This window comes from Delphinus delphis, chromosome 15 (assembly GCF_949987515.2).
Source record: "Delphinus delphis chromosome 15, mDelDel1.2, whole genome shotgun sequence".
NCBI classification, from domain to species: domain Eukaryota; kingdom Metazoa; phylum Chordata; class Mammalia; order Artiodactyla; family Delphinidae; genus Delphinus; species Delphinus delphis.
Genome location: NC_082697.1, coordinates 26,429,088 through 26,443,283, shown reverse-complemented (window position 1 = coordinate 26,443,283; position 14,196 = coordinate 26,429,088). Strand labels below are relative to the sequence as shown.

The 14,196-nt window shown below is 39.7% G+C and overlaps 1 protein-coding gene across 2 annotated transcripts in view; it reads left to right on the top strand.

The window, feature by feature from the left end:
• The window catches only part of TPX2 (TPX2 microtubule nucleation factor), a 57,891-nt gene that overhangs the window by 33,754 nt on the left and 9,941 nt on the right, over nucleotides 1–14,196 (top strand). For both annotated transcript variants that reach the window (XM_060032797.1, XM_060032796.1), the window contains exons 8-12: nucleotides 168–289; nucleotides 1,254–1,405; nucleotides 2,836–3,007; nucleotides 5,008–5,146; nucleotides 5,953–6,169. In XM_060032797.1, the coding sequence (XP_059888780.1) occupies nucleotides 168–289; nucleotides 1,254–1,405; nucleotides 2,836–3,007; nucleotides 5,008–5,146; nucleotides 5,953–6,169 (802 nt within the window). The remainder of the gene's footprint in view (nucleotides 1–167; nucleotides 290–1,253; nucleotides 1,406–2,835; nucleotides 3,008–5,007; nucleotides 5,147–5,952; nucleotides 6,170–14,196) is intronic.

Sequence of the window (14,196 nt, the reverse complement as noted above, 5' to 3'; positions counted from 1 at the left end):
CTAAGTTAATATCAATTTATTAGGTAATACTTTTTGGTTTTGATGGTTATTTTATCACAGGTTAAAAATCTAATCTATATAATGCCTTTAGATTTTTTTAACCACTGAGTCACTTTCTCCTCTCCTCTCCTCTCCTCTCTCATCTCCTTTACTGATTTGCCTTTTAGGCAGAAGATTCTAAAAAGTACTGAGGAGCAAGAGTTGGAGAAGAGAATGAAAATGCAGCAAGAGGTGGTAGAGATGCGGAAGAAGAATGAAGAATTCAAAAAATTTGCTCTTGCAGGAGCAGGTCAGCTTGGTTCTGATTGAGTCTGATTTATGAGGGGGTGCTTCTCATAATCTTGGTAGGGTTTTTGAAGTCTCTAAAGCACAAAAGTCTTTCTTGGTCAGTAGTCAGCATTAAAAGATGTGTTTATTTAGAAACCTGGACATGGGTACCATTCATATCCCAGTGATCATTCCCTAGAACATTTTACATATGTTGGTCCTTTCTTAGAGCATGCTGTTCTTCTCCATCTCTAACTGAAGAAGTCACACCCATCTTTTGAGGCCTTTTTCCATGAGTCCTTACCTCATTTCTCTAAGTGGAGTTAATTCCTCCCTCCTTTTTTCTCCTAATTCTTTTTCTTTGTATTAGAATAAGAAGGAACTAGGATTGAGACAGAAGATAGAGCAATTGGGCAGACCAGCTTTTTGTTGTCTTCCCATTTTATCCTAGTCAGAGGAAAAGACAGCTGAGTGAATCCAGTTGTAGTTATGGAGGAAAGTATACCTGAGAGAGCTGAAGGGATCAGAGTTCTGCTTTGCTTTAGCATAATTATCATTGGTGGAGTCAAAGCTGTGAAGCTCTGCTTACTGGGTTGAAAAGCATCTCTGGAGTTTATAGGGTATCCCTCTTAGAGATGCTTAGTTAAGTGCTTTTAAAGTCAATTCATAGCTTTTCCTATCAAAAGTATTCCAGTTTCTCTGTCTCCAGAGCTATGACCACAACTGGGAGGTGGGATTCTTCTCCCCTGTGCTACCTTATAACAGTTTGCCTCTGACCGAAAGGCCTCAAACCCAATAGTACTAAATGAATAAGGCACATATATTGGTGTCCCTGAGGACTGTTTCAAGTGTTGGCTTATATGTAGAGAGTAAACAAAGTTAGATCCATGGTAATAGAAATACCAAAAGGACTGGATAAAAGGGGACTTACTTTATGTTCTCTATTCTTAGTGTTATCTGTGTGTTTTACTCTGCTCCTCACTCAGGGCTCCCTGTGAAGAAATCAGTGAGCCAGGTAACCAAATCAGTTGACTTCCACTTCCTCACAGATGAGCGAATCAAACAACATCCTAAGAACCAGGAGGAGTATAAGGAAGTGAACTTTACATCTGAACTGCGAAAGCATCCTCCGTCTCCTGTAAGTTGATAGACTAAATTAATATTCTTGTTAATAATTCAGTGAGGATTCTGGTGTAATATTTGTGGTCACTTAGTTACAATAATATAATTGAGAGGAGCATATGTTTTTGAGTTAAGATAGGTCTGAATCCTCACTTTGCCCCTGTTAGCTGTGTAATCTTGGACAAATTTCTCTATGTCTCTGGGAAGCATCTTATCAAGTTGCTGTGAAAACTGAATTGAGAATGTACACAAAACACATAGAATTATGTGTGGCAAATTGTAGGTACAGGCTTGTTACAGCTTGTGCTATAACAAAATTTTTGAAAAAATCTTGTGTCTGCAAAATTGTGTGCAAAATATAACAGGGTTTATGGGGAAAATGGGATTGGGGCAGACCACTCAAATCCAGTTTTGTTACCAGAGCGCTAACAAAAACAGTAACAATCCTAAATAAAAATCCTAGCACTAAGAAATTCTCCTTGCATTTGCAGTCACCATCATGACTTGCTGAAGTCAGTCCTTTGCAATCTTAAATCCTGGGGTTGTGCTTCTTCCTTTGGGACGTAAGTCCTTGAAGAGTTTTGTTTCCAATCAGAGACCAATTTTATCAAAATTAATGACCCAAAGAGTAGGCTTCTTCATCAGTCAGTTTTTGGTAGGATGTGTGGAGAGAATTTGATTCAGGCAGCTGCCTGACCTGATTCAGGTCCAGAAGCCCAATTAAAAATTTTTAAATGGGACTGGGGATGGGATACCTTTGCAGCTTTTTTCACTTCTAAGAAAACTTGCTCTTGATTGCTTCAAAACATTAACATGCTTGGGAAAAATCACCTTATGTACTCTTACAGAACAGATAATTTGTTAAGTTCTAGATGCTTTCTCCCCCTTTTCATTTTATTGTTATTTTTTAATTTTTTTGGCCACGCTGTGTGGCTTGTGGGATCTTAGTTCCCCAACCAGGTATTGAACCTGCGCCTCCTGCAGTGGAAGCACAGAGTCCTAACCACTGGGCCGTCAGGGAATTCCCCTCTTCCCCTTTTTAAAAGATGGGAATAGACTGTTTATAACCCTTGCTCAAGGACTGACAACTTAAGAAGAATAATCTTGGCTTTACACAGGCCCTTTTTCTTTCTTTCTTTTTTTGTTTTTTTTGCGGTACACGGGCCTCTCACTGTTGTGGCCTCTCCCGTTGTGGAGCACAGGCTCTGGACGTGCAGGCTCAGCGGCCATGGCTCACGGACCTAGCCGCTCCGCGGCATGTGGGATCTTCCCAGACCGGGGCATGAACCCGTGTCCCCTGCATCGGCAGGCGGACTCTCAACGACTGCGCCACCAGGGGAAGCCCCGGCCCTTTTTCTTTTGATCCTCTGTACTGAGTCTGTGGCTTGTGGTAGATCTGAGCTCTTCCATAACACTTCATTTGGGGAACAACTTCTTTCTTTTCAGGCCCGAGTGACTAAGGGATGCACCATTGTTATGCCTTTCAACCTGTCCCAGGGAAAGAAAAGAACATTTGGTGAGACGGCTTCTACGTATGTGCCCCTTGCACAGCAGGTCGAAGCCTTCCATAAACGAACCCCTAACAGATATCACTTGAGGAGCAAGAAGGATGATATTAGTAAGTTTCTTTCCAGTATCATACCTGGCTGGAGCCTCCCCTAGAATTCCCTTTCCTTACATCTTAGGTGCAAATTTGCCTTTAGTTGAAATCCTCACTTTTGAACTAAAGCATGGCATGTGCCTGTATGCAGACAACAAATGTATACATAGTTGAGCATTTCTCAAACCACCCAGCTATCTGTCCACTTATACCCATCAACCACCTCGATCCTCCTGATCAATAATTGGCCAAGGGGAATTAAGTTAACCTGAGATGTCATTACACATCAAGGCTATCTTTACCATGTGTCAGTGTGCATTTACTCACCTACAGAAAATGAAAGCATTCCATTCACTTAAGGTTGTGTGCTTTTTGTTCAGCAATTCAATAAATGTTTTACCACTACAAAGCAGACACTCTGTGTGGTGTAGGGAGTATAGAAGTGAGCAAAACGGACTTGGTGCTACTCAATATCAAGTTTCTAATTCAGTGAGACAGATAAACAAATAGGTCATTACAAATTATGGTAAGTGCTGTGCATGTGGAGGGAGATGTAAGAATCAAGGGAGGTGCGAGATAGGGAGAGCAGGTCTGTATGCTGAGAAGTCCTTAGCAGGGAAAGAAGATGAAGATAGAGGAGAGAAAAGAGATAACCGATGATTAAGTCCCTGTGCAGGCAGGTAGGAGAGGGATACTTAACACAAGTGGAGTGATTGTTCTTTGAAAGGAGGGTGGAAGAGAGCAGTGGGTGCAGGTGCTGCTGAGTTTGATCTATATTTCTGTTTTTGTGCCAGTACCATGAAGAGGCTGTCTTTTCTCCATTGTATATTTTTGTGCTGTTGAGTTTGTAGATTTGGTGGTGAACAGATAAGAGTAATCTAATCTAATAGCATCTATCTTTATGAAAATAATTCCTACGAAAAGAAGCTAAAGAAGTTTCAGGAGTGGAGGTGTGGTATACAATAGTTGTCAAGAGTGTAGGGTAGTATTCTGGATAAAGCAGAATCCGTTTGTTTTGACTTTGAAGGTTTCTAAATTTTTTCTGCCTTTGCATAGGCACTGTTTAGTGCTATGTTAGGTAGCCAGATGAATTCCTTTAAGGACAGCATCTCCTAATATTGTTATTATGTTCTAGTAACCATTTGTCAGATTTTATATTATGAAAATAATGAAATGTCTTTCTTTATTCTAATGGAAATGTAAATATTAACCATGACTTTCCAAATAATACATGACTGTTAGAGTCTTATATACATTGCTCTTAGAATCTTGGTCCTGGCAAATAGAAAAATTATTTTCTGCAATTTTTATTTAAAACTTTGTACCGTTATAGCTCAAAAATAGTTATATGTATACTTGAAGGCTGGATTATTTCTAAAATAAGTAGATTTGGTTTCCATCTCCCACTGTTAGGTAATAAGGTCTAAATTAGAGGATTCATTCTGTGTAATTATGAAAATTGACAAGGTTGCTCCTGGCCAGATAAATCATTATTTTCTATGAGTGGTGATGATGATCTTAATATTGATGCTTTGACATAGTTTTTTCTTACTTTTTCCATTTGACTTTCTGTGAGAGGTGGTCTTGATGTTTTGATGTAGACACTTTTAGGGAATACATAATATTGGGAGTTATTACTTGGTCTTTAGAAAGGCCTTATTTTAAAGCTGGAATAAGTGAAAATCTTATTTGTCAATAACAAGCAAAATAGTTAGCACTGTCAATAGAAAGTCAGTACAGGCCTGTGTAGTGAGAAGGAATCCATCAGACATAAATGGATTTCAGATTCAGAAGACGATAGCAGAGTTTACCCAAGGGCTGCCTTCATCATACCCTTCAGTAAAGAGTGACAGGGGAGAAAGGACTGAATGTTTATCAGATTGACTGACATGAGCTGAGCTGAGTGTAGAGGGCCAGCCACTCTGGTTTGGCATCTCTGGGCTGCCTAGCTGAGTCAGCACCTACAGGTATACGGGGTCTTGGAGAGCTAAGTGAATGTCTGTGATCTTGGTTTACAGCTCTGTTACCCTCCAAATCTGTGGCCAAGATATGCAGAGACCCACAGACTCCTGTGCTGCAAACCAAACAGCGTGCAAGACCTGTGACCTACAAAAGTGCAGCAGAACAGGAGGCTGAGGAGCTCGAGAAACTGCAGCAGTAAGTTTCACTGCCAGTGTTTGAGGAGGAGTTCCAAGAACGTGCCTACTTTCTTTTCAGTTCTGTAAGGGGGACAGTTAACTATTTTTCTTGCCTTGGGAATTATGGCATTTGAGCTACAGGCTCTGCCTTGCCACTGTGATGAAAGGATTGAAAGTGGGAATATGGAGCTGTCCTGAAGTGTAAACTGGTAAAACACTATTGTGGAGGTTGCAGTGGGAGAACTTACTTATGATTCCAATAAGGAGTGTCCTCTGAGGTTAATTTAGGTAGATCTCACCTTTTTATGGCTACCCAAGGGAACTGGAACTTAATGTGATTAGTGCTAGAGTTTGTCTCCTGTATTCTTCTTTCTTCCTTCTTGTACTTTCTTTTTCTAAAAAAATTATTTATTTATTTATTTGGCTGCGCCACGTCTTAGTTGCAGCATGAGGGCTCTTTTAGTTGTGGCATGCGGGATCTAGTTCCATGATCAGGGATCGAACCTGGACCCCCTGCATTGGGACCCCCTGCATTAACCACTGGACCACCAGGGAAGTCCCCTTCTTTTACTTCTTTTTAGAAGGGGGAGTTTCCTCTTGCAGAGAAACCGCAATCTTTAAAGTGGTGGGAATATTAGACTGTCTCATTTATTCTTTGCTCTAGAGGTAGAGACAGTGGCTATGAAGAGAGTTGAAATTTTGTTGTGCATGATGGGTAATCTTAATGAGTATTATTTTTCTGGTTTTGGCTTACTTTGTTGTTTATGTAGTTTTCATTTTATTAAAATATTTTTTGTGGTTGTCACTTAAACTCTCACCTTACAGATACAAATTCAAAGCACAGGAACTTGATCACAGAATTCTTGAAGGTGGACCCATCTTGCCTAAGAAACCGCCTGTGAAGCCATCCACTCAGCCTATTGGCTTTGATTTGGAAACTGAGAAGAGGATCCAGGAGCGAGAGTCAAAGAAGAAATTGGAGGATGAACACTTTGAATTTCATTCTAGGCCCTGCCCTACTAAGATCTTGGAAGATGTTGTGGTAAGAGTGGGGAGGCTCGGCGAGCTGGCAGAAGTGCCCTGCTCATGACCACAGATCCACCCATTCACAAATGTTTGAGTAGATACATGATCAGGGCATCATAATAGGAGCTGTGGGTGATAAAGAGACATGTCAGAGGTGGATTTTGCTCTCAGGAAACTTAAAGTCCAGTAAGGGATACAGTATAGGTATAAATAATATAAAGAGTGACAGAAGTGCTCTAAGAGAGGTGACAGTTAAAAGTGCTATAAGTATTCAAAGGAGTTAATGATTTCTTCCAGATAGAAGGTTCAGGGAATGCTTTGTGGAGGAGGAAGCATTTGATCTGAGCCTTGGCAATGTATAGTAGTCGTCCTCATCATCGTCATCTTCCTGTCGTTACTGTCATAATAGCTGACACTTTCACTATGTGCCAGGCACTATGTGCTCCAAGCCCTTTTTGTATATTAACCCATTCATTTTGATCAGAACCCCTTCAGGTTGTGTACTCTAATTCTCACCAGTTTCAGATGAGGCACTTGAGTGACAGAGAGTTTAAGTAGCATTCCTAGGGTACTCAGCTGGTAAGTAGTGGAACAAGTATAAGAATTCAGGCACTCTGGGTCCAGAGTTTGTGACCTTACACTTCATTATATTGCCTCTCCACTCTATGGTGGAATTTGGACTTGTAGAAATGCAAATGACATGGACTGGCCAAGCATTCCAGGCAGTGGGAGTAACATAAAAAAAGTCCAAAGGTGGAAAGCATGGGGTGGCTACTGGGAACTGTAAATGGGTCATTTAAGCTGGAGAAAAGAAGTATATCCAGAGGAGCACCTGGAACCTAGATTAGAGAAGTGGGTTGTAGTTTGATGATGGGCTCACAGTCATGATTTGAGAGAAAATATACAATCAAGAAGAGATGCCACAGTCAGAGAAGAAGTAATGGAGTTCAGCACCTGCATAAGTGCAAAGATGGTTTTCAGGTATATTTCCAGGCAGATGGGGAATCATCCTCCTTGCAGTTTGAATCACCTTATGTCCAGGTACTAAGAACTGTTTTCCCGTCCTCTTTCTTTTTGCTTATCCTTTAGGGTCCCCACAGTTTTAAGTGAAAAGTGTGCACCAATATACAGTTGGCCCTCCTTATCCATAGGTTATGTATCTGCAGATTTAACTAACCATGGATTGAAAATATTCAGGAAAAAAACTAGAAAGTTCCAAAAAGCAAAACTTGAATTTGCTGCACTCAGGCAGCTATTTACATAACATTTACATTGTATTAGGTGTTATAAGTAATCTAGAGATGACTTAACGTATACAGGAGGATGTGCATAGGTTATATGTAAATACTACACCAATGTAAAGGACTTGAGCATCTTCGAATTTTGGTATCTTTGGGGGTCCTGGAACCAATTCCCTCAGGATACTGAGGGACAACTGTATTACCTTTGACTGGCTATTTAGTTTTGTTTATTTTCTTAGCACTAAGTCAGAAGCAATCCGAAGTTATATTTTCCAGGCTTTAAAAAAAGCATGGTGATGCTTACAAATGATTCTTCCTCTCTTCCCTCACCGATATCTTCTTTCAGTTTGAGAGCTTTCTGCACATGAGACCTCTTTTCTATTCACAACGCTTTTCTTTTTCTCTTTTTCTTTCTTTTTTCTTTTTTTCTGTGATGCATACGTATGATAGGCCAGACTCTGTTACAGAAACTTTTTTTTTTTTTTTTTTTTGGCGGTACACGGGCCTGTCACTGCTGTGGCCTCTCCCGCTGCGGAGCACAGGCTCTGGACGCGCAGGCTCAGAGGCCATGGCTCATGGGCCCAGCCACTCCGCAACATGTGGGATCCTCCGAGACCGAGGCACGAACCTGCGTCCCCTGCATCAGCAGGCGGACACCCAACCACTGCGCCACCAGGGAAGCCCTGTTACGCAAACTTTTAAGAAACCTCTGCCCACTCAAGTGATTAGTCTCCAAGAGTTGTGCCTTCTTTGTCATTACCTGGTGAGGAAATTGTTCTGAATACAACAAGGGAACTGTAGTTTGTATGCAGACCTCAGAATCCTAGACCCAGAAGGGCTCAAAGTTTTCACTTTACACATCAGAAACCCAAGGCCCAGAAAAGAGAAATGACCTCCATGAGGCTTCTGTAACGTGCATTTGGCACCTTACTTTTAATAACATCTTTTTCTCCAAGCTCCTGGCTTTTCCCCCTGCTACAAGTTTTTTTTGTTTTTTATTTAATTTACCTATCACCCTCTCGATTTTTACTGTATTCTTTGTATCTCCTATACCAATATTGACTTTAATTGACTTTATATATTCTTAAAATCATCAGCTCATTTTAAAAGTAATTTTAAGGGGAACATTTAAATCATTATGTAAATGGAAAATCAGTACTTTTGGCCATGAATAACAACAATAATAGCTAATACTTCTATAAAGCTTATGTGCCAAGTTTTATTCTAAGCTCTTTATATGATAACTTACTTAATTCTCATAACAACCCTATGAAGTAAACACTGTAGATACTATTATCAGTCTGTTTTGTAGAGGTCAGATAACTTGCCCAAGATCACAAACTAGCCAGTGGCAGAGCTGGGATCTGAATATGGTTCCAGGGTCCATGCTCTTGTGTTAAAATAGAAGGTACCTTTTAAACTAAAAGGTTCTTAGGAAAATATGTGATTATTTTTTAAAAAAACATGGTCTACATCCTTTTCCATACCACCGGTATTACCTGAACTCCATTTTTAGAAACACTGATTTAGGAAATTGGTTTGGCAGTTTGTTGTACTTTGGAAATGTTGGGGTGAAGTGGTAAGTGGGGAAGGGTGACTAGAGTTCATTAGGAGTTAAGTGAGATCTTAGAGTAGCATTGTACCAGGTAAGGCCTTGTTGAGAATTCTGGATAAACAGATGAGCAAAACACTAGGTAAGTATGTTAGATGCTACTGAATGGTAGGGAAGTGATTGCCAAATCCAACTGGTTCTCAGAATCCTCTGGGATTTTATTATATAAACAGATTCCTGGGCTCCAACCCTGGAGTTTTGCTTTGTTAGGTGCAGCATAGATTAGAGAGAGCCCTGATGAAGACCTTAGTGTCTGACACACAGTAAGCAGTCATGTTGTTAATAGTAATAACTATTGCATGCTTATGTTGTACTGAGTGTTTTGTGCAGATTATCTTATTTATTTCTCATAACAACTCTTAAGAGATAATGTTCTTTTTTTTAACATCTTTATTGGAGTATAATTGCTTTACAATGGTGTGTTAGTTTCTGCTTTATAACAAAGTGAATCAGTTATACAATGTTCTATTTTTAACCCTACTTTTCAGATGAGGAAAGAGATGCTGAGAGGTGTCTAGTATGCAGAACCAGGATTTGAACCTGTCATCTCCTTAAACACTTATTCTACCCCACAATGCTGTTATCATTGTTTATTTTGGCAAATGGCAGTATCTGAGTTTGATGCTGGCTCTTTGCAGCTCTCTCCCTACTGAAATTTCCAGTGACATCACTTCAACTTTTGGATTCTAGAGAAGCAAACCAGAAAAGGAGGCAAAGATGTATTTATTCCCTTCCACTCTTCTTCATTTTTTAGAAAGGGAGGCTTTGAAAGAAGAATGTGGCTTGCCCATAGAAACGTTTTTAAAAGTTGGTGGCAGAACTGAGGTTAGGTGTCTTAACTTCTAGTGTTGGACCCTCAGGCAGCAGAAGAGCCTGCCTCCCAGAGTCAGAATGCAGCTATCTGTCTGACACTGTTGTCCCCATCCGTGTCCCCTGGTGCTGAAGCTCTCTTTCCATGCGTCCTTGTGGTGTTTCTTGTGCTCTCCAGTGAGTAATTTTAGCAGCAACATTTTAGGGACTTGGGGAGACCAGCAGGCTTTAAAAAAAATTTTTTTTTTTCATACTCCTTGAGATATAACATTGCTTCATGGTAATCTCCTAATTGCTCTGGGACAGGCCTGAGAACTTGTCCCAGGGCACTTGGGGGCATATCCTGCCTTAGGGAGAAGTGCTCACCCCTAACATCCCATCCCCCATCCTGGGCTGCGTTTCCAAAATGTGTCATCTGTCCACCCACAATGCCCACTTCTAACCATGTATCACCTCTTTAGAGATACTTTCCCTCAGCTTCCTTTCAGAGTTTCCCCCATTATCCTTCAGCTCCACATTCTGTTGGGTTTCTTCAGAGCACTTGTGAAAATCAGGAAATACTTGATTTGTTACTTTTTCATTGTCTCTTTCCTCCACTAGAATGTGAACTCACTGATAGCAGGGACCATGTATATCTGTACTGTTCACTCCTGTTTCCCCAGCACCTAAGCATCACAGCATGGGCATTGCTATATTGGATAACTGCATGAGCAGCAGTACAAGCTGAAGTGCACCAGCCTGTGTTAGACACTGGGAAATCGAATGGAATTAGGCACAGCCTCTGTCCTCAAAGCTTTCACAGTCTGGGAGAACAGATTGACATGTAAACAAATAAGGACAGTAATGCTAATCAACATATGTTCATTGAACAATTACTACTTCTTGTAGGTGCTGTGGAGAATGCAAAGGAATGCAATTGGCAATGTCGCTGCCCTCAAGGAGCTTATAACTAAAAAACCTTAAAATAATAAAACAAGAAGCCTTCTCTGTCTCTAGAAACCCAGTATCTTTTTCTTTATTTCCGATTGAGCCCCCTATTGGCTTTGATTGCAGTGGAGATGGGGTGTGGATAAATAGTTGCTGCAAGGTTGATTTTCATAAATCACCTTTCCTTCTCCCCCAAGTAATTATGAGGATTGATCTTACTCGTAAATATCTCTTTCATGGCTTACTTATTAGAGATTTCTTTTAAAATGCACATCTCTCTGTTGGGAGGATGCAGAGAGAGGGGAAAAATAGGAAAAGTGGCATTATTTTAAAACTGAGTCCTCAGATATTTATTTCAATTACTATATTTTATGAAAGGAAAAAAACCAAGGACTAAAAGGCTATCTCATGTTATACAGGTTGTACAGACTCGAATCAGAGCCGGGCTAAAACAGACCTCTTGACTCCTTGCTCAGTGTACTTCCTATTACCGCGTATCCTTGACTGTGTTCGAGCTACAGGCTGGTGTCCACAGGTGTCCAGGATGTTGTAGAACAACAGATTTTTGTTGTCGTTTTCTGGCAAGCATTATTTGGAAACCCATTTCATAGACTTTTGTCATTCTGATTACAAGTTCTGCTGTATTAAATTTTACTATACTAGTGATTCTGGTTTTCTTTAGAAAATATACGAGAACTTTCACAGCAGAATGAGCATTCCCTTTACAGTGGTCACCTTGAGAGTTTATTAATTCTTTCCAAAGATTGATATTATAGAAAGCATTTTGGAAAAGCCACTGGTCTTGGATCCTGTGGCACAGTGTTTTGGATCTCTTCAACGATGGCAAGTCTTCATATTTTAAAGATTAATTTGCTCTTAGGGGCTGGTCTAAAGTCATTGGGAACTAAAACTTCTGAGTAGTCTAAAATAATAGAGCTGGAAACAGTTTTGCTTAATTAAAAGTAAAGATTGAGCAATTGCCTTGCATGGCCCTAAAACTGGCTTTGAAGGCCGCTCCAAGAAAGATACTCCAAACATGTTTGGAGCAGTTGCAGCATTGTTGGGATTAAGAAGTCTCCCAGGGTATAAATTAGAGTCCAAGAGTCTTCAAGTCCAAGGTATAAATTCTGTTATTCATGCTTACTGTATTCATTCAACAAACATTTCCTGAATGCCTTATGCTTGCCAAGGTCTGTGTTAGGTATTAGGGGTTGATGGAATAACAGTCCCCACTCCCAAAGCACTCATAGGTTAGCAGGAGGAGATGAATACCTAAATAAACAAGTGCAATGAAGTTTCATATGTACCATGATAGACTATATACAGGGGAGAGTGGGGTCAGTAGGTCTGGAGGAGTGGAGTGATCTATTGAAGGGTTTTATCAGAGAGGCGATGCTTTAGTGGAGGCTTGAGAAGAAGGGTTAGATGCTTCCAAGCAGCCAGAGCATTTCTGAGAGAGCATAAGCAAAGGTATTGCATTGTGATGAGAACCTGTGTTAAATTTTGGTAGCTGTTAGTAGTTCATTGTGGATGGAGGGTGATGCCTAAAGAGGGGCAAGAGATATGCCTGGAAAGTCAGGCAGGGTTCCAAATTATGAAACACCTTGTACTTCATGCCAAGGAATATGTTATACTTTTGTAGGTAGGCAGTAGGAGCCATTAAAGAATTTTAAGTTAGGAAGTAACATCAAATCTTCTGACTGTATAAGAAGATGGACTGGTGGAATGAGAGAAGCTGAAGGACTGTTAGAAGGCTAGTGGAATGGTACAGGCAATAGATGATGTGGCCTGTGTCATGACAGTGAAGAGTTAGAGAGGAAGCAGAATAGAGAGCTGATGGGGCCAGCATATGGATGTGGGTATAAGAAATAAGGAGTTACTGAGGATGTCTCAAGGTTGTTTTGATTTTTTTTTTTTGGCGGTACGCAGGCCTCTCACTGTTGTGGCCTCTCCCTGTGCGGAGCACAGGCTCCAGACACGCAGGCTCAGCAGCCATGGCTCACGGGCCCAGCCGCTCCGCAGCATGTGGGATCCTCCCGGACCGGGGCACGAACCCACGTACCCCGCATCGTCAGGCGGACCCCCAACTACTGCGCCACCAGGGAAGCCCGATTTTTTAAAATTGATCTGGTCATACACTTCATGCAGGACGGTAGCCCTAGAGATACCATTTTGCAGTTAGGGTTAATTGCCAGATTCATGATAGTGTAAACTCTATGAGAGTTAGAATTATGTTAGTTTTGAATGATGTGCATAGTATGGTATACATAATTCAGTCTGAAAAGATTTGAGATGTTGGCAGTGTTTTGGAATCACAAAGGGGGAAAAAATCTTTGGAGAAGTTGAATGTATTAGAATTAAGGAATATAGAAATTAAATCCCTCTTTTAATCTACCCTCAAAGATATGTGAGAGTTAACAGCTTGGTGTTCTTTCCATATTTTATTTTCTATGCTTAGATTAATTATATATACATTTTATTTTATTTTTTTAGTATATGCGCAAGTATCTTTTAAAAATTTAATTCAATTCAGTTAATTTATTTAAATAAATTTTTTTGGAGTATAGTTGATTTACAGTGTTGTGTTAGTTTCAGGTGTACAGCAAAGTGATTCTGTTATACATATACATAGATTCATTCTTTTTCAGATTCTTTTCCTATATAGGTTATTAACAGAATATTTAGAGTTCTCTGTGCTATACAGTAGGTCCTTGTTGATTATTGATGTTATATATAGTAGTGTGTGTGTGTTAATCCCCAGCTCCTAATTTATCCCTGTCCCCACCACCCTTTGATAATCATAAGTTTGTTTTCAAGATCTGTGAGTCTGTTTTGTAAATAAGTTCGTTTATATCATTTAAAAAAAATTAGATCCCACATATAAGTGATATCATATATTTGTTTTTCTTAAAAGACATCTTAAAAACACACAGAAATAATATTTAATAATAGTATTTTTTGTTTCAGCAACTTGTCCCTCCCCCCTCAACATTATGAATACTGTTCTGTCAGTAATAAAGATTTATTTTCTTCTTTTTGATGACTATAGTATTCTATTGTGTGGATGTACCACAATTTTTTAAAATTATTTTTTATTGGAGTATAGTTGATTTACAGTGTTGTGTTAGTTTCTGCTATACAGCAAAGAGAATCAGTTATACATATAGCCACTCTTTTTTTAGATTCTTTTCCCATATAGGTCATTACAGAGTATTGAGTAGAGTTCCCTGTGCTATACAGTAGATTCTTATTAGTCATGTACCACAATTAGTTATGTACCACAATTTAAGAAAGGATTTAGCCAGTTCTTTTTTGATAGGTAATAGGGTTATTTGCAATTTTTTTATTCATTTAAATTTAAAAATGCTGTATTGAAATATACCTAAAAACTAAACTAGAGATCAAATACTAGAGATGTAATATTGGGTGAAAGAGTATGACCATTTAAAGATT